Source organism: Callionymus lyra, chromosome 1, assembly GCF_982586985.1.
Source record: "Callionymus lyra chromosome 1, fCalLyr1.hap1.1, whole genome shotgun sequence".
In the NCBI taxonomy this organism is placed as follows: Eukaryota; Metazoa; Chordata; class Actinopteri; order Syngnathiformes; family Callionymidae; genus Callionymus; species Callionymus lyra.
The window spans coordinates 10,241,476-10,269,425 of record NC_141818.1 but is presented as its reverse complement, the minus strand read 5'-3'; the positions used below and the strand labels follow the sequence as shown (position 1 = coordinate 10,269,425).

The window sequence follows — 27,950 nt, the reverse complement described above, 5'->3', positions numbered from 1 at the left end:
TTCATTTCAATGGGGAAACTCTTCAACTAAACTTTCAACTCCTTCCACTGTAACCTACTACTTCTACTACTAATTCCACTACTACTAATTCCACTACTACTACTTCTACTACTACTACTTCCACTACTACTAATTCCACTACTACTACTTCCACAACTACTACTTCCTCTACTACTTCCACTACTACTACTTCCACTACTAAATTCACTACTACTCCCACAACTACTAATTCCACTACTTCTACTTCAATTACTACATTCACTACTACTCCCACAACTACTAATTCCACTACTTCTACTACTACTACTTCCACTACTACCACTTTCACTATTACTAATTAAACTACTACTAATTCAACTACTACTACTTCCACTACTACTTATTACACTACTACTAAATCAACTACTACTAATTTACACTACTACTACTTCCACAACTACTAATTCCACGACTACTTCCACTAATTCTAATTTCACTAATACTTCCACTACTACTAATTCCTCTACTACTTCCACTACTACTACTTCCACTACAACTACTTCCACTATTACTAATTAAACTACTACTAATTCAACTACTACTACTTCCACTACTACTTATTCCACTACTACTAAATCAACTACTACTAATTTCCACTACTACTAAATCAACTACTACTAATTCCACTACTACTTCCACTACTACTAATTCCACTACTACTAATCCAACCACTTCTTCCACTACCAGTTCCACTTCTACTAATTCCACTACTACCACTTCCGGTACTACCAATTGTGTGAATGCTGCTCAGCATTCACACTGCATTTTCGTCCGGAGATGCACCCTTTTCTAGTTACTTTATAAAGTTGTCCCCCGTCTGAAATCTCGGCGAACGAGAGCAGAGTCTATTATGACCTAATATTGGCTTCACTCTTCATTCCTGGATCGATGACACACAGTGTCAAACGTCAATGTTTGACCAATCACAGCAGAGTAGGTGTGGTTATGCTAAACAAGATTTCATCTCCAAAAAACAGTTATCAGTGGGCGGGGCTTAAGAACATTTTCTAATGTAAATATTTCAATATTTAAGTATGAGGTCCTGAGCACTCTGGAGAAGGTACCATAGCATGATGCTGCCCCAACCATAGCATGATGCTGCCCCCACCATAGCATGATGCTGTCCCCACCATAGCATGATGCTGCCACCGCCATAGTATGATGCTGCCCCCACCATAGCATGATGCTGCCCCCGCCATAGCATGATGCTGCCACCGCCATAGCATGATGCTGCCCCCGCCATAGCATGATGCTGCCCCCGCCATAGCATGATGCTGCCACCGCCATATCATGATGCTGCCACCGCCATAGCATGATGCTGCCCCCACCATAGCATGATGCTGCCCCCGCCATAGCATGATGCTGCCACCGCCATAGCATGATGCTGCCACCGCCATAGCATGATGCTGCCAACGCCATAGCATGATACTGCCACCGCCATAGCATGATGCTGCCACCGCCATAGCATGATGCTGCCACCGCCATAGCATGATGCTGCCCCCGCCATAGCATGATGCTGCCTCCACCATAGCATGATGCTGCCAACACCATAGCATGATGCTGCCACCACCATAGCATGATGCTGCCCCCACCATAGCATGATGCTGCCTCCACCATAGCATGATGCTGCCACCACCATAGCATGATGCTGCCAACACCATAGCATGATGCTGCCACCGCCATAGCATGATGCTGCCACCGCCAAAGCATGATGCTGCCTATACCATAGCATGATGCTGCCTATACCATAGCATGATGCTGCCAACACCATAGCATGATGCTGCCACCGCAAAAGCATGATGCTGCCCCCCCCATAGCATGATGCTGCCTATACCATAGCATGATGCTGCCACCACCATAGCATGATGCTGCCACCGCCATAGCATGATGCTGCCCCCGCCATAGCATGATGCTGCCTCCACCATAGCATGATGCTGCCAACACCATAGCATCATGCTGCCACCACCATAGCATGATGCTGCCCCCACCATAGCATGATGCTGCCCCCACCATAGCATGATGCTGCCTCCACCATAGCATGATGCTGCCAACACCATAGCATGATGCTGCCAACACCATAGCATCATGCTGCCACCACCATAGCATGATGCTGACCCCACCATAGCATGATGCTGCCCCCACCATAGCATGATGCTGCCTCCACCATAGCATGATGCTGCCAACACCATAGCATGATGCTGCCACCACCATAGCATGATGCTGCCCCCGCCATAGCATGATGCTGCCCCCACCATAGCATGATGCTGCCACCGCCATAGCATGATGCTGCCCCCACCATAGCATGATGCTGCCAACACCATGTTCACTGTTGGGATAGTGTTGGGCAGGTGATGAGCAGTGCCTGGTTTTCTCCACACATACCTCTTAGTATTGAGGCCAAAGAGTTCAATCTTGGTCTCATCAGATCAGAGAATTTTATTTTTGGGAGTCCTACACATGTTTTTTGACAAACTCTATGCAGGCTTTCATATGTCTTACACTGAAGAGAGGGTTCCATGAAGCCCTGATTGGTGGAGGGCTACATTTGTCTGGAGTTCTGGTCATCCCAAACCTCTTCCATTTAAGGACTAAGGACTAAGTTAAGGACCTTGAGTGCTGCAGAAATTCTTCTGTAACCTTGACCAGATCTGTGTCACAGTTCTGTCTCTGACCTCTTCTGGCAGCTCCTTCAACCTGATGACTCTTATTCACTCTGACATATATTGTGAGCTGTAAGGTCTTCTATAGACAGGTGTGTTTCCTGATCAAGTCAAGTTTCATTAAACACAGCTGGACTCAATGAAGGAGAAGAACCTTCTCAAGGAGGATCAGAAGAAATGGACAACACATGAGTTAAATATATGAGTTTCACAGCAAAGGGTCTGAATACTTATGGACATGTGATATTTCAGTTCAATGAACTTAGATGATTTTAACGAATGGCTGCAATGAAACAAAGAGTGAGAAATCGAAAGGGGTCCGATTGCTTTCCATACCCGCTGTATATAAGAGCTTTTTTGGTAAACCATGTGACCTGGAACAAAAGAGGTTTCATTTCCCCATTTGTTGTCATGCTTTTGTCTGTGGTTCATGTCCACGAAAATAAAAAAAAGCTCATTACAGGGAAGTGATCAGCAGGAAGTATTGAACAGAAAAGAAGAAGCTCAGAAGCTCGACTAGTTTCTCTGAATGTGACTCGTCACGTGCAACTCAAAACTCTGCCACTCCCTCTTTTTTTCCTGAGATTTTTTTTCAACTTCCCTGACATGAGGACTGTTTTTTTTTATATATATCATGAACTTGTCCGAAAACATCATCAACGTGGCTCCAAACCTAACACACATTATTACTTTCTGAGGGAAATTGTATTATTGACTATAAAAAAGTGTAAATAAATAAATATTTTGCATTTTTAAGCAATTTGTACAAGTTTCTATTGTCTCACACTTGAACTCAATGAAAATAACACACACATATATATATATATATATATATATATATATATATATATATATATATATATATATATAACAAGATACAAATGTTTTAAGGATGTTTAAAAAAAAGATAAGTACTGAGAAAAGATTCCCTGAGTTACTTAAGTATCTCGAAAGAAAGTCCAGACATGATTCTGTTATATTGGGCAACTGTTGCTCAAGTTTTTCTTCAGACAAACAATTGTGTTCCTTGTGACTATTAACAATATATTAATAGACCTGATGAGCAAGTAGAGGAAGTACATGAAAGTAAAACTACTGATGCAGAAATCCCAAAGGTCACATGATTAGACCTAATAAAGAAGAAGTCGGCGCCAGTCGTTCGTCTCTCAGTTTCCTCCGATAAAGTTCGACAATGAAGGCAGCAGGCGCTCTTCTGCCACTGCTGCTGGCTCACGCCTGCGTCTCGGTTCCCATCCGTCGTCCGACCAACTGGCTGAGACAATGTCGGGCGTCCGGCAACGTCTCCGTCACCGCCCTGGAGGTGCTGCCCGGGGGCGGCTGGGACAACCTGAGGAACATCGACATGGGACGGGTCATGAACCTCACCTACTCCCAGTGCCAGACCACCGAGGACGGGGTCTACCTGATCCCCGACGAGGTGTTCGTCATTCCCGACAAAGAGACGGGACTGGAGAGCAGCTCCGAGATCATCAAGTCCTGGCAGGAGCAGAAGAGCTCGACGTCCTTCTCCATCAACGCAGATGTTTCCTTCCTTTCCCTGATGAACGGCAAGTTCTCGGTGGAGAACCAGAGGATGAAGACTCACCAGGTCCAGGAGTCTTCCACGGTGACCAGAGTGCAGGTGGGTTTCTTAACACAGGCCTCCTGACATTGATTAAACATCTTCAAAGTCCAGTCTGAGCGCCTGTTGCTGCCCATATGTAGACTTTTGGTGGCTCAGAGTGTGTCATAAAATTGTGTGAAGTTCAAATTTAAAATTATGATTCTGTTTTTTGTTGTTCTTACTATACACAAATATTCTAAAGTGTCATTTTGAACTGTAAAAAAACACACCTGGAATGCAATATACATGCAAGAACGTCAGTGCCATCAGAATATTGAGTGGTTGGATTTTAACATTAAAAATGTTGAATTTTTTTTAGCCTTTTAAATTCTATATGTTTCAAATGAAAGCCCTTTTGAATTCAACATGACAATGTTGGTTCCACCAGACAATATCCAAAGAGATCTCAACTACTTGAACTTTCAGGCAAATATACGACGACTAGACGATCACGTGACAACTTAGAAGCGCTGACGCGTTAAAGTATTTTCCTGATAATGTGTCAACTTCGTCTTGTGTGATGCTACGTCTACCATATATTCATTACTGTGCAGAGGTCTGGGGAAAATTTACAACACAATCACTATCCATACTTCAGAAAAGAGCCATACGAATAATCCATCATTCCGGTTACAGAGATCACACAAATTCATATATTCAAATCGAAAACCTTCAAATTCGTGGACCTGGTTCACTAAAAAACAGCACAAACCATGTACAAAGCAACAAACAATGTACTGCATGAAAACATTCAAAGTTTTTGTGTTTCTGTTTGTGGAGTGAGTTTGTGGAACAGGCTGGACGAGGAGCTCAAGTAATGTCCAAGCATTTTTTTTAAAAGCGGAACAAACACACGGTTTTCACCAGGTACCAGGAAGAAGAAGGTCGTTAACAATCGGGTGTTTTTGATTTACGTGTTTACTTGTTTACTCTGTTTAATGTATATATATATACTATAATTTATGTATAATGTAAATATGTAAAAAAAAAAAACATTTGGAGAAGGGGTAGGTCTAAATAAACTTGTGCTTCCGCTACTCCATATTGGACAAATGGGTTCATATCATTATTGTTTGACTATCTTTGTTTCTCTTATCTCATTGGTTTTTTTTGTTTATTGTCTGAAGTTAATCTTTTTTAATTATAGGAATTAGCCAATATTTGAATAAAACTATTCAATAACAACAAATGAAACCTTTAAATAATCGAAAAATTGAATTCAAATATTCAATAAAACAAAATGTAACCGTTTTATGTATAGAAATTATAAAATGAATTGATTAAAAAAATTAATGAGTTGATTTATATGAGACTTAAATAGATGTTGGACTCTATTTTATCATCAGTTTGTGTCTGTTTGTACAGAACTCTCTTTTCATTGAAATATTTACATTAGAAAATGTGATTAAGCTCCGCCCACAGAAGACACTATAATTTATCAATCCTGGAAGTCTCTACCTCCATGGAAACTTATTGTATAAACAAAGCGGGCATGATTACATCTGGAGAAGGAGTGAAGCCATTATTAATGGACTCCACTCTCGTAACCTCTCGTTCGCCGAGATTTCATACGGGGTACAACTTTATAAAGTATGTCTTCAAAACATTGTTGACAAATCTCAGAAATGAAGTGCAAATAAAGTTTAGGTTACACAGGTTAAGTATTAAGACTTGACAAAAAATGTGTAATGTTTATTAAAGCTAAAAAAAAAAAGATGTAAAACACAGTGACACGCATGTCATCTCTGTCCACTTCTGTTTCTGCCGCCACCTACTGTAGAGTTAGTGTAATCACAGCCTCAGCGATAACAAAATTGCATTCTGTGACATTTATAAAGCTAAATAAGCTGCAATTTTATTCTTGAAGAAATGTTTTTAAAATAACTCTAACAAAATATACAACTATACAACTAACAAAAAATGTTTTGAGGGATTCATATATACTTGAAAAATTAAACACAAAAAGGAGAGAAAAGGTAAATAAGTGTTATGTGAAAATGTAAAATAATAATAACTCAAAATACATTTGCTAGTGCATTAGAGCCATTTCTACATGATCATACTTTGACATTACGAGGGCCTCATAAATACAGTCATAGGGCCGCATGTGGCCCCCGGGCTTTGCCCAGGTCTGATCTAAATTGACAAAGTGCAGAAGAAGTGTTTCTGGCTCCCCCCACTGTTAGAATACTGTAATAGCAACAGTGTCTTGTGTCGTGGTCATCTTTTTAAAAGTACCATCTGTACTTCAGCCATGATGGAAATGAATGCAACGGAACCTTTAGCGCTTTGACACGGGTCAGAGTTTCTCTGTTGGTCATGTGTGGCCAATTTTTTTACTTTTTGACACCAAGACTTTCTATTGATACTGAACATAAGAGTCATGTATTTATTCAACTTTTATCTCCTTCACAGGTTCGTAACCGAATGTACACGGTCAAGTCTTATCCGGACTTCAACCTGGACGCTCGCTTCGCTCAGCTGGCCCAAGAAATCGGCGACGCCATCGAAAACAACCAGACGAGGAACGCTCGCTATCTCTCGGAGAAGATGGTCCTGGACTACGGCACCCACGTCATCACCAGCCTGGACGCCGGCGCCTCCCTGGTGCAGGAGGACTACCTCACCTCGTCCTACGTGTCCGACAACGTCTCGCAGAGTTCGTCGGTCAGAGCCATGGCCGGCCTGAACTTCTTCGACAAGCTCAAGTTCGAAATCAGCAGCGGGTCCACCCAGCAGAGCTCCTCGATGCAGAAGTACCAGTCCAACATCCAGTACTCCCTGACCCAGAGTCACGGCGGGGACGCCTTCTACCCGGGCATCACACTGAAGGGCTGGCAGCAGAGCACCAGGAACAACCTCGTCGCCATCGACCGCTCCGGGTTTCCTCTCCCGTACTTCATCAACGTCAACACCCTCCCCGACTTGCCTCCGCCCACCGTCAGTAAGGTGGCCCTATCGGTGGGCCGCGCCATCGAGCGCTACTACAAGATCAACACCCGGCCCGGCTGCGTGGACCCCAACTCCAACAACTACAACTTCCAGGCCAACCTGGACGACGCCTCCTGCAATGGTCCGGCCACCAACCTCAGCTTCGGCGGGGTCTACCAGGAGTGCCTCCCCCTGAGTGCGGACGCGGGGCCCCTTTGTGAAAGTCTGGCGGAAAAAAACCCGGTCGCCGGCGCCTTCGCCTGTGCCTCGCCGTACTCCCCGATCCTATTGAGGTCAGAGGACAGGCAGCAGGCGTACAGCAAGGTGGAGTGCCACGAGGAGAGGTATCGCTGCCGATTGATTTTCCACTGCACACGCCAAGTGTGTCAAGATGTCTCCCACGTCCGCACCGCTCGCGTCAAGACCTACTGGTGCTACGTTGACGGGGAAGCCCCTCAAAGCTCCGGGTATCTCTTCGGGGGCTTCTACAGCCCCAGCGCGTTGAACCCCGTCACCAACACCAAGAGCTGCCCCTCGAACTTCATGGCTCTTAAGTTCCTGTCCGACGGACAGATGATCTGCCTCAGCAGGGACTACGAGACCGCCAGCAAGGACTCCGTACCGTTCGGGGGGCTCTTCAGCTGCGATTCGGGGAACCCCCTCGCCGGTCAGCGGCATCAGTGTCCCCCGCGGTTCAGCCAACACCTCATGTCGGTCAGCGACGGCTGCGAGATCCTCTACTGCGTCCGGTCGGGGCTCTTCACCGGAGGTGGGCTTCTACCGGTTCACCTGCCGCCGTTCACCAGACCGCCGCTGGTCAGAGCGCCGGCGACCAACACCGTGATCGTGATGACGGAGGGCGAGAAGAGCTGGGTGAGGGTCGGCGACAGTAAAGCGTGGAAGCTCGCCAGACCGGAAGAGATCGCGGCCGCCGTGAAGAGGATCAACGGGAGCGAGTTTTCGGCCGGGGAGAAGACGGGCATAGCTTTCGGGGTGATGGGCCTGATGGTGCTGGTGGCGGTCGCCGCGCTCTTGGTCAAGAGGAGGAGGAGAGTGTCGACGGTGGCAGGGTACGAGGGGATACAGGGAGCAGAGGGAGATGAGCAGGAGAGGGCAAGGCTTGTGGAGAATTGAACTTGAGATATCTGTAGATACTTGAGATGCTCTGTAAGCTTCCTGTGGGTTGTGTTCAATCAACAAACTTCTTTTTATTTGTGAACTGTCCTGCTTTTATTACTTACTTACTTAAAATCATTTAAATTGTGAACTCTTGGTAGATCGCGTTATGTCGCCCTCTAGAGGATAAGCAAAGTATATCGGATCTCAACATATTTAATGCCAGGGTGACATTTTCTCGTTTTTTAAATGCTTGTGATTGTTAAATCCCTTCTGTGTGAACAAATCAAAGCTTTATCAATTAGAAATGAGTCAATCTGTTCATGTTTTATTATCTGAGCTTAAAAAAATTAAATAAACATGTTCCAATTTTTTTTCCATTGTTTGTTCTCATGGCTGTCCAGGCAGGTTTTATCGGGTAGTTTCCCATATTAAGGTGTGTTTAAGTGCCAAAAGGGGTACAGATGAGTGCCAATGATTAATGGAATATTTTGACTGGATGGAGAAAAAAAAAAGAAAAAGAAATCAAATATGTTTGTATTAATTCATTTTAACTTCATATGGTGTATGGAAAACTGAAATGGGATGATTTCCTAAGAAGAAAGAATGAACCACTAAGAACAATTAACAAAATTACATAAAGATTTTCTTTTGAATTAAGAATATATTGATAACAAAAACAACACAGATAAAATCCCTTTATTTTCCATTATAAGTTAAATTTATCAAGAGACTACTTACACTAATGAATGTATTAAATTCAATATTCTGATACATTTCTGAAGCTAACAAAAAGGGAAAGAAATGAAAGAATATCAGTATTGAAGTCTCAAAATAGAGATTTAATATGCTAGATTTAGAGATATCTTTGAACTCATGAGGACCCCGGGAACAGAAACTGGACTTCTATGTTCCCTAAACACCTTTTGATCGACTGAAAACACCAGTGAGAACAAACTTTTATTTTAAACCATTACTAAACATACAAACGGTAAGAACACATTTAAAACACATTTATACGCTCAAACATTACATGAATGTAGCAGCGGTTTCCAAGAGCCATCATTTAAACCTGACAGGAACTACGCAAGTATTGGAATTTGGTTTCTTGTCACAAACGTTGAGGAGATAATTATGAGTATGGAATGATTTTACTTCTGTCCGTCCAGATGAGTTGACTTCAGAGAAAAACCTCAGGTCGCTCTGATAATAAGTTTGGCAACAAAAAAAAGTGGATCTGTAAAATATTTCCTGCCAAGAGACTAAATAACATCTGTTTTTTTCCAATTAATTTCAATCGCTTCAGCCCATTTTCCATTTAAAGAAAGGCACAGTTACCGTTTGAATCGGAGGTGAACGACCTGCAAACAATGAACTGGACAGGAACATCTGAGGGTTACAGTAGCTTGGCGTCAGTGTGGCTTCAGTCAGAACGATCAGGTTTCTCCGGAACGAGACGTCCTTGTTCTCATCAGAGTCCCAGTGAGGCTTTCAGTAAGGATGCAATGTCTTCAGGTATGCTGCCCTCCTCACCTGGAAGACAGGGTTGACTTCTTACGCCTTTACAAACATGAGGTTCACGTACATTTCTTCCACACGCAAAGTTCATAGCAGCAGAAAAACTGTCGGCGTCTCATCTCTGCCGCCCTCCAGAGGCTCGTAAAGGTATCTTACCCTCTTCGGCGGCCGTCATGTCCTGCTCCAGTTTGAGTTTCCTCTGGCCGATCTGCAGCATGGCGTCCTCGATGGTGCCTTTACTGATCAGCTTCATGATTCGGACGGTCCTGACACATTCAGGCACAGTTAGGAACCGTTTCTCCCAGACTTTAAAGCGACTAAAATCCATCTACCTGGTTTGACCAACGCGGTGACACCGGTCCTCCGCCTGCTTGTCGTTGTACGGGTTGCAGTCGATGTCGTGCAAGATGACGACGTTGGCCGAGGTGAGGTTGATGCCCAGACCGCCGGCCCTCGTGGACAACAGGAAGACAAAGATGTCTTCGTTGGTGTTGTACTCGTCGATCAACACGATCCTGCGAGATTGGAGAACGGCTGTGACTTTTCCCATCCACGTTGTTAGCCGACCACTAACGTTAGCTTACCTGTCGGCTATTGGCGTGGATCCGTCCAGTCTGATGAAACGGTGTTTGTGATGTTTGAGAAAAATCTCTATGATGTCCAGCATCATCGTGAACTGACTGAACAGAACCACTCGACTTCCCTGCAAGAGCAGACGACACCGGTCAGAGAGAGGCTTCATTGATGCGCAGCATCGAAGGCTTTGAGAAAGTACCTCCTCTTTGAGTGAAGCCAGCAGTCCAGAGAGGTACTTGAACTTCCCGGAGTCCAGCAGCAGCTTGTTCTCCAGCTGGTACGAGCCGATGGAAGGATATTGCCGACACAGACGATGCAGGTCGAAGTCTGACAGCACCTCCATGTCTTCCTGAATCAACGAAGCTTCTGCATCATGGTGAGTGGGTTCCTAAAACAGAAATACAGGGTTAAAGACGCAGCTTAAATGGCCTATATTGTTAAAAATGGACCGATTTAATGGTGTAACACCATGGCATACATTTAAAGAGATAATAATTTATGTAAAATAAATAATATTGCGTTACATTTATCTTTATGAGGATATTTATGTAGCATAGTTTTTATAATTATGTGCCTATAGAGACCTTTTAGTGCATGATAAGAGCTAATATACATTCTGCATTTATATGGACAATTGTATAGAAATATTGGGCAGTATTTTGCTACAAACTGAGGAATAGTAAAAAAGGGGATACTCTTTTTTTTCATACTATGGTGTTCTGATTATTTGGTTTAATGTTTAGGTTATATTTAATTCTTCCTTTTGTATGTACAAAAAGTGCAAAAGAGTGATTTCACGATTGAGTCATTGATGTGTGTAGAGGTTTATATCTCTTAATTAAATCAAGTCAAGTTAAAAACAGCATCAAATAATAAATACCATACGCTTTGTGACTCTGGTCTGGAAAAGCGCTATATAAATACAAATTACTTACTTACCATTTTGATGATATTAAATATTAACTTACATTCTTGTTATGACTATAGTTAAATCGAATAAAATGTCACTGCAAAATTCACTTTGCTGTAGCTAATAAGAGCTAACCTCCCATTAAAAGGATAATATGCAAGTTCAGAAATGTTGTTTCTGGCAACCCCTTGTGTCAGAAAAGTGTAACTGCACTCACGGAAAAAATAAAATCAACCATTGCAGAAAATATGAGGAAAAAGTTACTAGAATTCCTCACTTTGTGTGCAGGACAAACCTTCAGCATGAGTTTACTCATTTCTTTCAGCTTCTCCGTAGTGTAGTATTGTCTGTGCAGCAGCGGGTGGTTGGCCATTTTCCTCAACTGCATCATCACGTTACACAACTCGCGCTCTGTGAAGAGAATTCACTTGAATCAAGAGATCCTACGAAAATGAACTGAAGTACAGACGGAGCAGAAGACGTACTCTCGCCTGTTGCCGAGGATTTCATTTTCTTAAACAGGTTTTCGTACAGAACCTGCTGCTTCTTGCTCATGGAGCAAAAATTAATCTTCTCCTCTTTGGCTGGAAGCTGCTTGAGGACCTGGAAGAAAAACAAACATAATGTTTGCTCATTAAAAAAAAAACACAATTGATTTTCACCGACTATTTTCTAAGTGAAATCTCCACATGCTCTCACCTCACTCTTGACTCTTCTGAGGATGAAGGGTTTCATGATGAGTTTGGCCTGAGAAATGCGGGCCCTCTCGAACGGACTCTCGTTCTGTGCTTTCTACAACCAAACATGACGAAATGTAACACATGGAGAGATAAATAAAACCAATAAATCATCAACGTTCAGTTTATTCCGACATTGACATGTTAAATCTAGTGCATTCAAATATAAAGTATATAATAAATACTGTAGTTTCAGACTAAATCTACAGCTCTAGCTGTTAAAGAAGGAAAAAGATCCTGCAGTATACTTGCCATCAATAAATTCATGCATAGAAGATGGAGACGGCAGCGTAAAGTTATGACTCAACCCAAATAGGTCAAAAGATTTCAGAGGCAATAAAAGAAGATGGTTCAGACTAGACTACTTCTTATCTTGCAGTTTTCAAAGCACCAGAAAAAGCATTTATTTGATTAGAAATGTAAAAATATATCCGTGTACAATTGTTCTTTGTCAAATATCTCATAACTACATGAACATCTCCAGCCCATAAACTGATGTGACCTATGCATGTACAAATTAATGTTTCTTTCTAAATTGAGTTAGTGTGGCCGAAATTAAGAAGCCTTTAAATGACTCTACTTGAATTTTCTTCCACAATTTTTACCGTAGAAAACATTCTTGAGAGCTGCGACGTGGAGTCGGAGAACATGGAAGGCATGATGAAGTTGAGGAGAGACATCAGTTCCAGGATGTTGTTCTGAAGAGGAGTACCCGTGAGCAGCAGACGATATTTGGCCTAAATTGAAAAAAATAAATCAACACCGGCAACTGTAATAAAGTAACGTGATGATGTCGTTGCTGTGACATACATTTATGGCCATGAGGTGGCGATATCTCAGCGAGTTCATATTCTTCAGCATGTGACCTTCATCGAACACGGCGTAGATCAGACGCAGCTTACGGAACAGGCCTCGGTCGCTGTCATTCCCGATGGCCAAGTTGTATCTTCAAACACAAGAAATCAAACTTCATTTTCAGAAAAAAACTCTTCTTCCAACTTTAGGCACGTGTTCGTAGGAAACTCATGATCATTCTTTACTCTCCATCTCGAATCAAAATCTGCTTACGTGGTCACGATGACGTTGAACTCGACCTCGCCGCTGAGGATATCGTGTTTCATGTAGCGTCGTTCTTCCATCGACCCTGTGAGGAAACCATAGAGCGGGAAAATTAACTTGGAATTAAAGAACAAATATTACTTCAAGGTTATGTTAACAATCTTGTCAGTAAAGTTTGATTCCATTGAACAATCCATCAGGAGAAAAAGAAACGGTGGAAAGGGATGACAGAACTTACCGTAATAAATAAGAACTTTAAGGTTTGGGCACCACAGTTTCAGCTCTCTGACCCAGTTATCTGTGATGGAAAACAGAAATTAAATTTTTTAAGCACAAAACACAATCACCTACAGTTTAAGAGTGGACACTCGTTATACGTGTTATATACTCATAAGATAAGGACAGAAGAGAAACGCATATACAAATTGAGAAAATGGACTTTGTTTACACAACAACGACATAAATATAAATATTATTTAGAGTGCATCTGTGTGTGTTGTGTACTTTGAAAGATGTGCGCCAAATATACGAGCAATCCCTTATTTTATCTATATAGTTTTTTCTGTATATTCATTTATACGTGTACGTGTGTTAGTTTGCGTTAATGTGAAAAAATGTAATAAAACTAAAGTAAAAAAAGTAAAATTCAATAATTCATCCGTTAAGAAAGGGTGATCTAAAATGACAAATAACTTATGTTAAGTTTGATTAGTTAATAATCAAATTCGTTCTGTGATTTGTTCCCTAAAAACATCCGTCAAGCAAAGATTAAAACCTTCAAATAAGACGAGGATAAACATGTCAAGACTTAAATTCATATGAACGAGGGACAGAGGAAAGAGTTACCGAGGGTGGAGGCCGGTACAATGACGAGGTGAGGACCCTCACATCCATTCTCGTACAACTGGGCCAGAAATGCTATCGCCTGGATGGTTTTCCCCAAACCCTGAGTGAGTGGGGTGCAGACAAAAGGAGGATTATTAACTAAAAATATATATAATTAGACACACTTTACAGATATTATTGATATTAGTTTCTAAATAAAACCTAAATGAAGAAACCCAACAGTCAAATCTGACTTTGATTCAATGATGACTCGTTTTTGATCATGTAGAATAGTAATAAGTAAGTAAGTAATTTTTATTTATATTGCGCTTTTCCAGACCAGGGTCACAAAGCGCTTAAACAATCAAAACAAAGTAAATAATAAATAATAAAGTATATATTTTAAAGGTCAAGATAAAACTGATAACACAACAGGAGTTCCAGAAAATCAATATATCATTTTATATACATTTTTTATAATATATATATAATATTTAATATTTCTTTATAATATAGTTTTATATAAAATAGATAGTTTTACGAGTTAATTTCACTCATTTTCTACTCGCCCTCATGTTGACTAAAGGGTTGGGTTTATTTTGGGAGTAATTTGTTTCTTTTAAGAGTAATAGACAAAAATAGGTCTATTTTAATGTAGCACTTTAGTGGTTACATTAAAATGAACATATTGTTCAACTCTCAATTGCTCCGAAAATAATCCCTTAATCGACACGAGTAGAAAAATGAGTGAAATGTTGATTTTGGGGGCGAACCATCAGTTAAAGCGAGTTAAAGAAAAGTTACCATTTCATCAGCGAGGATGCCGCTCAGCTTGTGCTCATTGAGCAGCAGCAGCCACTTCAGGCCGATCAGCTGATAAGGTTTCAACTCTAACCTGAAAGTCACAGGGTTGGAGGACGAATATTAGGATCTATGGACCTTGTCTCAGAGCGAGTGTGTGAGAACGAGCGTCACTCACTCGCTGTTCAGAATGGAAGGCTGCTCTATGGATCCTGAGCCGCTGTCCATCACGGCGGTGACTCGTTTGACCATGAGCGAAGAAATCTTCTCGCATTTGGACATCAGCCCGAGCACCACGTTTCGCTCCTTGAGGAAGACTTTGCATCCGTCCAACAAGTTTCCTGAGAGTCCACTTCGTCTGTCAAAGCTGTTCACCTGCGGAGAAGAAGAAAGTAGTTCGCCTTCGATCAAACATCTGCGGTTTGAAGTCATGATGCAGAAATAAACCGTCTGATCAAACTCATTGATCGTCACATCTCTCACCATGGTCTCCCAGTCCGGGAACGGCCTTAACTCCATAATCTTCTGGGCTTTTTTCGTGGAGCATCCGGTGATCAGACACAGCTCATCTAAAGCGGCTTTTTGGAAGAAAGTGAAAACCTCCTTCTTCTTGTCACTCATGCCGGCCACGGCGTCCAAATCGTCGTCATCCGAGCTCTCGAACTCGCTGCTGACGGCCTCGTCCTCCTCCTCGTCTTCTTCTCCCTCGGAGTCGATCTGTTCGTCGCTCGCTCGCGCGTTCCTTATCCTCTCCGCCGCTTGTTTCCGAGCGGCGCCGGTCTCGCTGACGGACTTGGACACGGGTGCCGGTGCCGAAGAGGTAGATGGTTTTTGGGAAGAGGACGTTTGGGTTTTGGATGCTGGAGCTGAACCTTTGCTGATCCAGGCCGACAGAGTGGAAGAGTTTCCTTGGTAAACCGGCTGATCGCAATCGTCCGACTCGGAGCCGTTCTCATCCTCGGAGTCGGCCGTGATTCCCCCGTCAGAGTCGCTGATGACCACCGAGTCGCCGGAGGTCTGACTGCTTTTCTTTTTACTGGGTTTCTTGCTTTCCGTCTCGTCAGCACTGAAGCTGGAATTTTCTGAAATGAATAAAAATATCATTTTTTATCTCGATATCAAAGATCCAAATGCATAAAGAATCTAACGAATATATTTTGAAAAAAATGTGTCCGACATTCCTTGAAAATGAATAAAATACAAAAGAGTGAGTCACCTGGGTCAGAGAACATTTGTAGAACCTGAAGAGAATCCTCAACATTCCAGTTGTGTTCTTTCAAAACCTGCCTCAGCTCCTGCACAACAGACATCAGAATTTAAATCAATAAAGAAATATATATAAAAACATTTTACTTTATTTCCTTTATTTGTTTAATGTTTTACATTCAGTGTATCTGTAAAGAATAAATTCCAAATGAACATTAGTATTGTAAATAACTTAATAAAACCAAAAAATAAATGTTATTAGAATAACAAAATGTACTAAGAAAGATCAGTAGGTGTGTTAAAAAATAAAAGAATAATCCAATTTTGATAAAAAAAATTTAAAACCAGGGAAGAATTCTCACTTCCTTGTCTTGGTCGGGAAACTTTCTCTGCAGTCTTCGGACCATCGACTCCTGCTTCTCCCAGCTGGGCTCATCTTCATCACCGTCACCACCTTCACCATCATCTTCTTCCGAGCCCTTAAAACGTCAAGTGAAATTATTAGACCTGGAACTAAAACAATAAAAATCCTTTCACATTATGTTTCCGTTTCTCACCAACAAAGGTTTCCTCTTTTTCGAAGGTTGCACACTTTCTTGAGAACTGCCTGATTCATCCTGCTTTCTCTTGGTCCCTCCATCTGCTCAGGAGAGAAACAAATCTTTGTTGAAATGTAGTTTATGAGATGATCATGAATCCACCAGTCTTGGACTAAGATTTCCGAATAACTTCTAGGATTATCTATTTACATTTTTATGCTCCAATCATCAGGATTCTAAATATATTCCTTAAACCAATTCATCTTTTATCAACGTTATATTTTAACTTCAGAAAATGTCATCATACACAAATCTTTAATTACTAATACTAGTTAGTAGCAAAGATCCTTTTTTATATCAAATATTTAGTAATAATAATAACATTATTTTCTTGTTTTATAAATATGTCGAGTTTTCTTTCGACGTAGAGTTCTAGGAGTAGAAGATTAATTTAAAAATGTAGTTGATATTAGATCAAATTAAATAGTACTTAAAGGAGTTATTAACACAGAATAATTGTGATATAAAAACTGACCTTTCGATGCAAACTGTGTCATGCACACAGCAACGGCTCCTTCAAAAGTGCTTGTACTCTCTACGACCTGTCGAGAAACAATTCAGTTCAGTATATTTTAATAAACAAAAACTTTTATTTACGCAAAAACATGACTGAAGACGACTGAATACAAGAAGGTCAGGATAACAGATTAGCGTCAGGAGATAAGAACAACATGTCACTGTGCTCATGTGACATTGGGAAGTAACATTTTTTTCCCCATCATGTCATTATAAATGCTCTACAATTATTGAGCCAAAAACACAACATTTAAAGATATTTCCTGAAAACATTTGTTAAAAAGAGAAAAGGAATCTCCCGGCTTTAAATTAGTTTGTTTTTGATGAGGAGGTTTCTGACTATTTCAATGTTTGTATTTTGTAAACACTGTTGTGATTGGACCAGACTGTAGTGGAATTTTGCTACAACATTGTTGGTGATCATTGTATGTAGATGATTGTGATAAGTAGAACAATAAGATAAATGTCAGATTTTAAATAAAAACAACTGCTTTAAGCAATGATGAGAAATCCTTTCTGGAAGGTTTCTATTGTATGCCTCATCCCAACTTGCACAAGCCGTAAATGAAGGTTCAATAAAACAACAGACTTGGATAATTTATACCATTTTAATGTTTAATGTCATTAGTTTTCTATTAGAACTGATATTGAAATGTATCCTTGTTTTCACCTTCATGACATTTGCCTTTATTATTCACAAACTAAGGTTGAACTGTATTACTTTTAAGATCCTGCATTGAAAGTGTGTGAACTGTGACCCCAAATGTTGTTCTGTTCCTACTGAACTACAGGGGTTTTCATGACCAATCGCCTATACTTGAGAGTGACACGACCCCCAACGTGAGTCGTGAACGTTTTAAAAGATATATAGTAGAACTCCATTAGAAAGGCTATGATGCACATCCTTTTTAAGATTATCTCTGCTCTTTAAATCGTGAAGACCCAGAAAATAATGCATTTCTCTGGTAACCATCACAGGTTGACAACAGAGAAGACACGGCCGAGGCTGAAGACGGACTAATCAGATCATTTATAGTCGTATCAGTAAAATGTTGATAAGAAGAGAAAACAGACACAAAACATGAACTTTGTTTCAGTTAAGAGATGGAGTCAGATGGAGCCCTTATCCAGCTATGGGGTAATGGTCATAAAGCCCCTGAAGGAGGGGGGTCCACGGACACAAGTCTGGAGGTTCTGGGCCACTCTCTGGAAGGATCTGGTGGATGCACCAGGATTTTAAAGGAGAGCGGACCGAGCGCTCGGACTTTGGCGTTTTTGAATAGTTTGAACATTTTTGAAGATTTTCTTCATTTCTAAATAATATGCATTTTTGTTAAGTACAATTACAAAAATCAAGATACATAGTTGAGGTCTTGCATGGCCTATTTTTCATCGGAAGACACTTCAATTCGTGAAGGCTTTTCTCGTTGATTCTCTGAGACTCCTGTGTTTGTCTCGGTGTTATCTTGACCTTTTAAGTATATATTTTATTGGGTATTGTTTTGATCGTTAAAGCGCTTTGTGACCCTGGTCTAGAAAAGTGCTCTATAAATATTACCAACTTACTACATAAATGTTTTGTTTTAATACCATTCCATTCCAGAACTCAGGAGAGGCAGAGGTGTGAGTTCTTCAACATACTTTGATTCACAATTTTTCCATCAATGAAGAATAATAAACACAAGATGACAAACTCTGAAGTCAAAAATCCAATGAGCTGATAAGCGCTTACCTCCAAAAGTTGGGACCTGGACACCTGTGGGAAAATCTCTTTCAGCCTGCTGACCTTTGAGTCTCCGTCTTCATCATCTGCTTTCTTAGTACTTCAATAGAAAAAAGGCAATTTAACAAAAGTAGTATTAAACGACAATCGTTCGCACACGACAAACACACTCACGTGGACTTTTTCGACGAGGATATTTTGGGCTTCGCCTCCTTCTCCTCTTCATCGGACGATCCAATCACAAAGTCATCGAAAACAACTCCTCGTGCTTGAGACTTCGATGAACTCTTGGAACTTTTCTTACGAGCTGGAAGATTAGGAGAGAGAAAGAACATTATTCATCAATCCATACATGTGTGTTAAGAACAGGAATATACTATTGATTATCTATGATAAAAATGTAGTGTAATGTATGTTGTTTGTACTGCTGATGGTTTGAAATATGAAAGTGACATGGTAGGAATGACCATGTTCAATAGATGCTGAAAACAGACATGAAAGCTGCTTTACTGCAGGTGTTCATACAGGTATGAGGACAAACAGTTGTTGTTGATATAACCAACAAATGGAAAAAAATACACAGTACACATAAGTACACATATGAGGCTAAAGTGTAGTGACGTATACAGTGAGCAAATGTGAATTAAAGCAACACATTCAAAAGGAAAAATGTTAAAATAAATAAATGCAACATTCACCTGGCTTGTTCTCCTTTTCCGATTCAGGACTTTTGGAACCACTGTCTTTCTGTTTGTTCGTCGTCGTCCCGGACTTGGTATCGAGGCGAAAGCGGTCTAAATTAAAGAGGCTCATGTTTTTATTTCAGTTTTCCTTCCTGTCAGCAAAAGGAGCCGCTCTTTGTCTGGACTTGTCACAGCCTCCACACGGCGTTAGCTTTGCATCTTAGCTTAGCATAAATGAGAGAAAATGACGTTGTCACGCGTTGACATCACCTCGTATGGGAAAAGGCAGCTTGTGGTTAATGCGCACGGATGATAATAATGTACGTTTTTGGATAAATCCTTCGATCATGAGCGCATAAAACACACAAGAGGGACGATTTCCCGCGAACAGACCGGCCCGAGCGCTAAGCGGATGCGGCTCATTGGTGAGAGGGAGTCAAGATGGTTCAAGGTGCTTTCTTTCCGCTGCTGTTTTTTTTTTTTTAGATAGTGAGCTGAGTGAGGCAAGCTAAGAAAACGAGAGAAGAGGCGAGAGGAGGGGATTTATCTTGACGGGAATATCCCTCATGAAAAAGGTTTGACGTCATCACTTCGAGTTTCATTGTCGCGTTTACGTAATAAAGAGATAAAAAAGGCTCAAACAAACACGTCAGAAATAATTTTAAAATAAAATTAAAATTAAACACATGTGTTAATACTTTTAGAATAAATTAATAAAATATATACACGTGAAACGTTGTTTTTTTTTTTCTTGCAATTAAATTAGTCATTTCGAATAAAAGTAAAGAAATGCAATTTTAAATGATCAACCATTTTTATCTCAATAATATTTACACATGAAGATTTATCAAAATTAACACATCTTTCAATTCTGTCAAAGTAAACAATTGTTTTTTGGTTACCCTTAAAATACTTATAAATACTGATAATAAAGAAGTTTTTTTCTATTAAAAGAAATATTAATGTTACTCTAAATTCAAAATCCAAGGACGCGCTGTTGAATTACAAACACCAAGATGTAAATATATAAAATAAATATTAATGAATAAGCATCTTATAAATCTTCACACCATCATCCTCAGCAAATATTACATTCACAAATAAAAAATCGCATTCCAAAATTTCATTAGCATCTTGAAAATGTATAGTGATGGTATTAGATTTATTAAAAAAGTAAAAAAGTAATGTGATTTACTCGAATAACTTGTAATCGTTGCGTTACTTTGAGTTTTCTTTGGATTTTTTCAGTTGTTGTTTTCTAAAAAGAAAATACAAACATAATCTATTAGTGTCAATAATAATAATTATAATAATGATAATAAAATTAATTAAAAAAAATAATAATGTCACTCAAAAACATACAATAATGCCAGCATGAATTGAACATTTAAAAAATGAGACATACCTTGTTGGTAGTATGAAAAAAAACAAAAAACAATGTAAAAATAAATAAAAATACCATTTTAGGAAATATTTTTATTTAAATCTTCCATGTGAACTTTTATTTTCCACTTTAATATTAGACAGATTAGATTAGATAAGAAGTGTTTTTGTTCCTCATTGGTACTCAATTATAAACTTTATTTGCAGTCTCTTACTTATCCACTAGATGTCGCATAGGAGCTAAAGTACATCTGGATTGAAGAGACAGAGACTTTGTAATACAATAAATGAACAAAGGAGGGCGCCAGATCAGCCTTTTGAAAGTGTACTTTTTGGAGAAGTAGAGATAGTAAGTAAGTAAGTAAGTAATTTTTATTTGTATAGCGCTTTTCCAGACCAGAGTCACAAAGCGCTTAAACAATCAAAACAATATTCAATAAAGTATATACTTTAAAGGGCAAAATAATACTGAGAACACAACAGGAGTTCCAGAAAATCAAGGCAAATCCTGCACAAATAAAAATGTCTTAAGATGTTTCTTGAAGGAGTCAGTAGATCATCAAACACAAAGAGAGAGAGGAAGATCGTTCCAAAGCTTAGGAGCAACAGTCTGGAAGGATTTCTCACCTCTGGTTATAATAATGTTTGGTTTCACGATCGAAAAACCCAATACATTGATCTGCTGTAGAAACAGTTTAAATTGGCAAAGATAATAAAACATTTGAACATTTTTGTTGAATATTGAAACACCTATCACATTTTCTTTGTATTATATTTGGGTTAACTTTGTTTAATGAGGAATTTCCTTAAAAAAAACAAACAGCTTTTAATGACAGCAAATGAACGATTTGCCTTTTCACAAAGGAAACGACTATTGTTCTCTTGATGAAGGAAAATAATATCATTAATTAAACTTCACTTTCTGTTCAGGATTTCAGATATGAAAACGCTAAATAGTATCAGATAACTCAACCCTGATAGAACCGCTTGTTTATAAATGGAGTTAACTTTATTTGCAATAAAAAGTAATAAATTATACAAAATATAAGAATACCGGTAAAAATAAAGAATAAATTACATCATTTTGCAACTTTTTAGCACACATCTGCAGGATATGATATTAATCATTTAAAATATTAGGCGCCACACAAGGACACCATAAAGACAGATTTAAAGCAACAGTGTAAAAGAAAAACAGTAAGACAGAAGTTAAGAGATGTACAAAAGTTAAAAAACTTATAAAAAAGGAATTACAGAGGATAATCAAGTAAAAAATGTGTTTTTTTTAGGTCTACTATAAGTTTATACTAAGCTTTATTGATATATATATATATATATATTCAAGAGTCTTTATTCTCATTATACAGTGCATGATAACAAAAAGTAGAAACTCAAAAACTCAAAGAAAAGAGGTAGTGAAGTGTGAGTATTAAGTGACAAACAGAAATTAAGTATACATGAAGGATATATATATATATAAACATGTAAACTCTTTGACCTCCAAGTTAAATACAGTGAACTTGGTGTTGGGATGTGTTTGGGTCCTCAGTGCAGCGCCATCCTGTCGCCTTACTGTCGCCCCAGCTATTGTCATGGAGACCATGTAAGATATAGTGATGCGGGTGTGTGTGTGCTCGCATGCTACCCTCGGCACAATAGGCAGACTGACGCAGAATCTGATAGGGGTCATGACCCCTCACAGCGTGATGCTCAAACTGTGGCTCCTTGCTTTCTCCTGTCTTCTTGGTCAAAGTTTTTTTTTTTTCTTCTCCTCTATATGCAAAGACTCATCTGCATGAAGGCAGACATTAGCTGTTTGTTTTTCCCTCCTTTATTGTCTCTCCCTCTACAAGACATTAAAGTCGCTGATGTGACAAAACAAATAAATCACTTGGTGAACAAGAGAAACAAGCTCGGTTCATCACTCATGTCGGTGTCAGTGAGTTGACAGAACGACATCTTCTCAATAACACGCCAGCAGAAGATGAATATTTTGTGTTTAATGCACTATTTGACACAGTAGTTGTGAACAGGAGTGAACCTATATCACACAATGTGCAGATATTCTGCAGCCATCACACATGAAATCCATTTCTGACTCACTAACAAAGTGACTCACAGACTCACTAACAAAGTGACTCACTAACAAAGTGACTCACAGACTCACTAACAGAGTGACTCACTGACTCACTAACAGAGTGACTCACTGACTCCTGCGTGTACTCGTGACTCTCTTTTACGTTGACCCGACCACTATGTCGCAGAGAACTTGTCACAGAGTCTGTCAACAGCCAGTCGCCGCGGCGCCCAACTTGGCCGAGACCCGACGGCGGCAGAGAGCACCTTGTCACCATGGTAACAGGTCTGGGATCTGACCCCCTTTTTCCCCTACACTTCAAGAAGAAACACACACATTCAAACAAGGGATGGGATGGAAGGAAGGAAGGAAGGAAGGATGAATGGATGACTGGCTGGAAGAAAGGAAGGATAGATGGATGGCTGGATGTAAGGAAGGATGGATGGATGGATGGGTAGATGGATGGGTGGATAGATAAAAGATGGATGGAGGGAAGGAGGGATGGAAGGATGTATGCATAAATGTATGGATGATGGTAAGGGGGGCAGGAGGGACAGGGGAAGGGAGGGATGAGTGGATCAATGGTGGATGGATTCATGGACAAATGGATGGATTGGTGGATGGGTGGATGGATGGATGGATGGATGGAGAGACAGAGGTAGGAATGGATGGATGGATTGATAGATTGACAGCTGGTTGGACGGAGGGATGAAGGATGGTGGGAGGGGTGAAAGGATGAAAGAAAGATAGATAGATGGATGGATGGAGGGAGTGAGAGAGGGAGGGGGGAGGAAGGGATGGATGGATCAGTGGATGAAGGAATGAAATAATGGATGGAGGGATAGATGTAGGGATAGATGGATGGACGGGTGTATGGAGAGATAGATGGATGGAGGGAGTGAGAGAGGGAGGCGGAGGACGGAATGAATGGATGAGTGTATGAAGGGATGAAATAATGGATGGAGGGATAGATGGATGGATGAATAGGTGCATGGATGGATGGATGGGTGGATGGATAGAGAGAAGGACGGATAGGGAGAAGGATGGATAGAGAGAAGGATGATAGGGAGAAGGATGGATAGAGAGAAGGATGGATAGAGAGAAGGATGGATAGAGAGAAGGATGACAGGGAGAAGGATGGATAGAGAGAAGGATGAATAGAGAGAAGGATGGATAGGGAGAAGGATGGATAGAGGGAAGGATGGATAGGGAGAAGGATGGATAGAGAGAAGGATGGTTAGAGAGAAGGATGGATAGAGTGAAGGATGGATAGGGAGAAGGATGGATAAAGAGAAGGATGGATAGGGAGAAGGATGGATAGAGAGAAGGATGGATAGAGAGAAAGATAATAGGGAGAAGGATGGATAGAGAGAAGGATGATAGGGAGAAGGATGGATAGGGAGAAGGATGGATAGAGAGAAGGATGGATAGAGAGGAGGATGATAGAGAGAAGGATGATAGGGAGAAGGATGGATAGAGAGAAGGATGGATAGAGAGAAGGATGGATAGAGAGAAGGATGGATAGAGAGAAGGATGGATCGAGAGAAGGATGGTTAGAGAGAAGGATGGATAGAGTGAAGGATGGATAGGGAGAAGGATGGATAAAGAGAAGGATGGATAGGGAGAAGGATGGATAGAGAGAAGGTTGGATAGAGAGAAGGATGGATAGAGAGAAGGATGGATAGAGAGAAGGATGGATGGAGAGAAGCTCAGGACGAAGTGTGGGATGAAAACGTTCTCTTAATGATCAGCTGTCAGATAACTCATCAAACATTAATCTGACTTCTTTTGTGCAGCTTTTGTCTCGTCATCAGTCAAGAAGCTCTGTGTGTCTGCGGAGCTGCAGCCACGGGGGAGGATTCCCAGGATGCAGGAGGTGATGTGAGGAGCAGCCATCGTCAGACACAATAATGGATCCTCCTGGCAGCCTTACAGGACATCAGTCAAACACAGCTTTGTTCCTCGTGCATTCCACTGCATTGTCTTTGTGTTCCCCGCGTTTGACCTTAACAACCTGCCGGGAATTCATGTTTCATTCCTTTCGCTGCGACATTGGATGTTTGGTCGTCAAGTTCTCTCTGAAGGAGACGCCAGGAAAGACTTGTGACTGATGCTCCAGAATATATATATATAGTCAAGAACAAACTCTGTCTTTCACTCGGATTATTTATTATGTTCTTAAAATTAATTTAGGAACCAAGTGTGTAAGAAAAATATCCATACACTGATATAACGCAGTATTATTTTTCACAGTACTATCGATATTTAACAGCATTCTATCGATTTTTTATATTCAGGCTTTCAAATTGTATTTTATTTTCGATTTTTTTTCTAGTATTGTTCATATTCCAATAAATAAAATAATTCAATTTTTTACAATTAAAATGCAAACCACAGTATTTGTTAATTTTTGCAATTAAACTTCCAGCTGGCAGCAAACATTATGTCCTCAGCAAGGAACAAAGAAATCTCTGCGATGACTGAGGACGAGAGGATACGGCAGGAGGATAGGGAGAAGGATGGATAGAGAGAAGCTCCAGCAGCTTTTAGAGCTGATGTTTCGACATATTTTGTTTTCAAAACAAATGAAAGCAGTTATGACTTCGTAGAGAGTCATGTGGTCTGTAAATTCTGAAACACCAGAGACAAGTTCTTGACAATACTAAAATACTACATATATATACTTGTTACTACAGTATCGCAATATATTAAAAGTATTTCAACATGTAGTTTATGCTCATAACAAGAGCAAGTAAGGAAATAAGTGAGTGAGTAAGTAACACAGTTAGTAAGTAAGTAAGTAAGTAAGTAAGTAAGTAAGTAAGTAAGTAAGTAAGTAAGTAAGTAAGTAAGTAAGTAAGTAAGTAAGTTAGTAAGTAAGTAAGTTAGTGAGTAAGTAAGTAAGTAAGTAAGTAAGTAAGTTAGTAAGCAAGTAAGTAAGTAAGTAAGTAAGTAAGTAAGTTAGTAAGTAAGTAAGTAAGTAAGTTAGTAAGTTAGTGAGTAAGTAAGTAAGTAAGTAAGTTAGTAAGTAAGTAAGTAAGTAAGCAAATAAGTAAATTAGTAAGTAAGTAAGTAAGTAAGTTAGTTAGTAAATAAGTAAGTAAGTAAGTTAGTAAGTTAGTAAGTAAATTAAGTAAGTAAGTTAGTTAGTAAGTAAGTAAGTAAGTTAGTAAGTAATTAAGTAAGTTAGTTAGTAAGTTAGTAAGTTAGTAAGTAAGTAGGTAAGTTAGTAAGTTAGTAAGTAAGAAAGTAAGCAAGTAAGTAAGTAAGTAAATAAGTAAGTAAGTTAGTGAGTAAGTAAGTAAGTTAGTAAGTTAGTAAGTAAATTAAGCAAATAAGTAAATTATTAAGTAAGTAAGTAAGTAAGTAATTAAGTAAGTTAGTTAGTAAGTTAGTAAGTAAGTAGGTAAGTTAGTAAGTAAATTAAGCAAATAAGTAAATTAGTAAGTAAGTAAGTAAGTAAGTGAGTAAGTAAGTAAGTAAGTAAGTAAGTTAGTAAGTAAGTAAGTAAGCAAATAAGTAAGTTAGTAAGTAAGTAAGTAAGTAAGTAAGTAAGTAAGTTAGTTAGTAAGTTAGTAAGTTAGTAAGTTAGTAAGTTAGTAAGTAAGTAGGTAAGTTAGTAAGTTAGTAAGTAAGAAAGTAAGCAAGTAAGTAAGTAAGTAAATAAGTAAGTAAGTAAGTAAGTAAGTAAGTAAGGTAGTAAGTTAGTAAGTAAGTAAGTAAGTAAGTAAGTAAGTTAGTAAGTAAGTAAGTAAGTAAGTCTCACATGTCTCACTAATGTCCTATAAAATGTTGGTTACTGCTACTTGCACCAATGATCACCATTCCTTCCACCCTGGCTGCAGTCTCCTCTTTCACCTCCCTCGTAAATAGTTTTTTGGCGTTTTGCAAAATTTAAATAAAGATAATTTTGAAAAGACAAAAACAGTAGAGGAAAACGCTTTGTTTGTGGTGTAATTCTCTAGACAGACAGACAGACGGACAGACGGACAGACGGACAGACGGACAGACGGACAGACGGACGGATGGACGGATGGACGGATGGATGGATGGATGGATGGATGGATGGATGGATGGATAAAAGATACAATAAGCAAGAGCACACGTTTTTGAATAACATACTTTAATAAGAATACAATTCAAATCGAATTCTAAACATATAGATTTGTTAATTCACAAATATACTGTATATAAAAAAATTACAATATTTACAAAAAGCAACAGTTTTTAATGTATTGCATGAATGGATTCCATCAGTTCAACTCACTATTTTCTCACACATTTTTTTCCCCCCCACATACATTCCATTCCCTCCTCCTGGCCGCGGAAGTTAACTTAAGTTAAGTGGATTCTTCCAGCAGACGAGCACCGAGGAGAGGAGGAAGCGAGCGAGGAGACAGTGAAAAGCTCGTTAGCCGAGCTTCCTAGCAGGAGTCCGGTGTGTACAACAGGGACATGTGTATGTGTGTGTGTCCTGACAGGGAGCTGGAGACGTCTGAGACGGGAGGAGTCAGCCGGGATCAGCCTCCCCTGCTGCTGGTCTCCGGTCGGGGGGTCCGTCTCCGCCGGGGAGTCCGAAGCATCTCACCGTGCGTTTGATGGGGCGGGTTAGAACGAGTGTGTGCGTGCATCGTAAATATGTGTCGCATTAGAGGGGACGGTCGGGGGCCACGGTCTGGGACCTCCTCCGGGAGGAGGGGAGGTGGGCTCCCTGACAGCCTCGGCTTGTGTTGAATAGTGGGAGAAAAAGAGCTGACGCGACGGGAGCTGATGTCTGACACGACCCCGCTCAGCAGGAGCACTGCAGGGAGCTGGCGCTGACTGAGTGTGTGTGTGTGAGTGTGTGAGTGTGTGTGTGTGTGTGTGTAGAGACGCTGAGGGAGAAAGTGAGTCAACACAAAGTAAACTACAACTTCTTCTCTCAGTGAGAAAGATGACGAGGAATCTTCTCAACCAGACCTCAGCGA

General features: G+C 40.1%; 2 protein-coding genes across 2 annotated transcripts; one reads left to right on the top strand and one right to left on the bottom strand.

Moving 5' to 3' along the window:
- Positions 1-3,839: 3,839 nt before the first annotated feature.
- LOC148087886 (macrophage-expressed gene 1 protein-like) lies at positions 3,840-8,744 on the top strand. The gene is made up of 2 exons (XM_087792235.1): positions 3,840-4,341; positions 6,739-8,744. Exons 1-2 carry the CDS (start codon positions 3,892-3,894, stop codon positions 8,386-8,388), a joined length of 2,100 nt encoding a protein of 699 aa, XP_087648361.1. The 5' UTR covers positions 3,840-3,891; the 3' UTR covers positions 8,389-8,744.
- Positions 8,745-9,317: 573 nt separating this feature from the next.
- On the bottom strand, positions 9,318-20,266 carry smarcad1a (SNF2 related chromatin remodeling ATPase with DExD box 1a). Its single transcript, XM_087792226.1, has 23 exons — positions 19,539-20,266; positions 19,015-19,147; positions 18,850-18,940; positions 17,077-17,143; positions 16,560-16,642; positions 16,365-16,481; positions 16,013-16,091; positions 15,280-15,878; positions 14,975-15,171; positions 14,800-14,890; positions 14,017-14,116; positions 13,409-13,468; positions 13,180-13,255; positions 12,922-13,057; positions 12,717-12,848; positions 12,074-12,166; positions 11,860-11,977; positions 11,670-11,785; positions 10,664-10,852; positions 10,473-10,591; positions 10,221-10,403; positions 10,045-10,154; positions 9,318-9,903 (listed from the first exon to the last, which is right to left on the bottom strand). The coding sequence occupies exons 1-23, from the start codon at positions 19,651-19,653 to the stop codon at positions 9,842-9,844; spliced, it is 3,066 nt and encodes a 1,021-aa protein (XP_087648352.1). The 5' UTR covers positions 19,654-20,266; the 3' UTR covers positions 9,318-9,841.
- Between the last annotated feature and the right edge of the window lie 7,684 nt (positions 20,267-27,950).

Excerpts from the sequence above, each read along its gene's own strand:
- smarcad1a (XM_087792226.1), bottom strand. The coding sequence starts at position 19,653 with ATGAGCCTCTTTAATTTAGACCGCTTTCGCCTCGATACCAAGTCCGGG. Across the intron at positions 18,941-19,014 it reads TCCTCGTCGAAAAAGTCCAC|TACTAAGAAAGCAGATGATG; the intron begins GTGAGTGTGTTT and ends TTTCTATTGAAG. Across the intron at positions 17,144-18,849 it reads CCAGGTCCCAACTTTTGGAG|GTCGTAGAGAGTACAAGCAC; the intron begins GTAAGCGCTTAT and ends GTTTCTCGACAG.
- LOC148087886 (XM_087792235.1), top strand. The coding sequence starts at position 3,892 with ATGAAGGCAGCAGGCGCTCTTCTGCCACTGCTGCTGGCTCACGCCTGC. Across the intron at positions 4,342-6,738 it reads CCACGGTGACCAGAGTGCAG|GTTCGTAACCGAATGTACAC; the intron begins GTGGGTTTCTTA and ends TCTCCTTCACAG.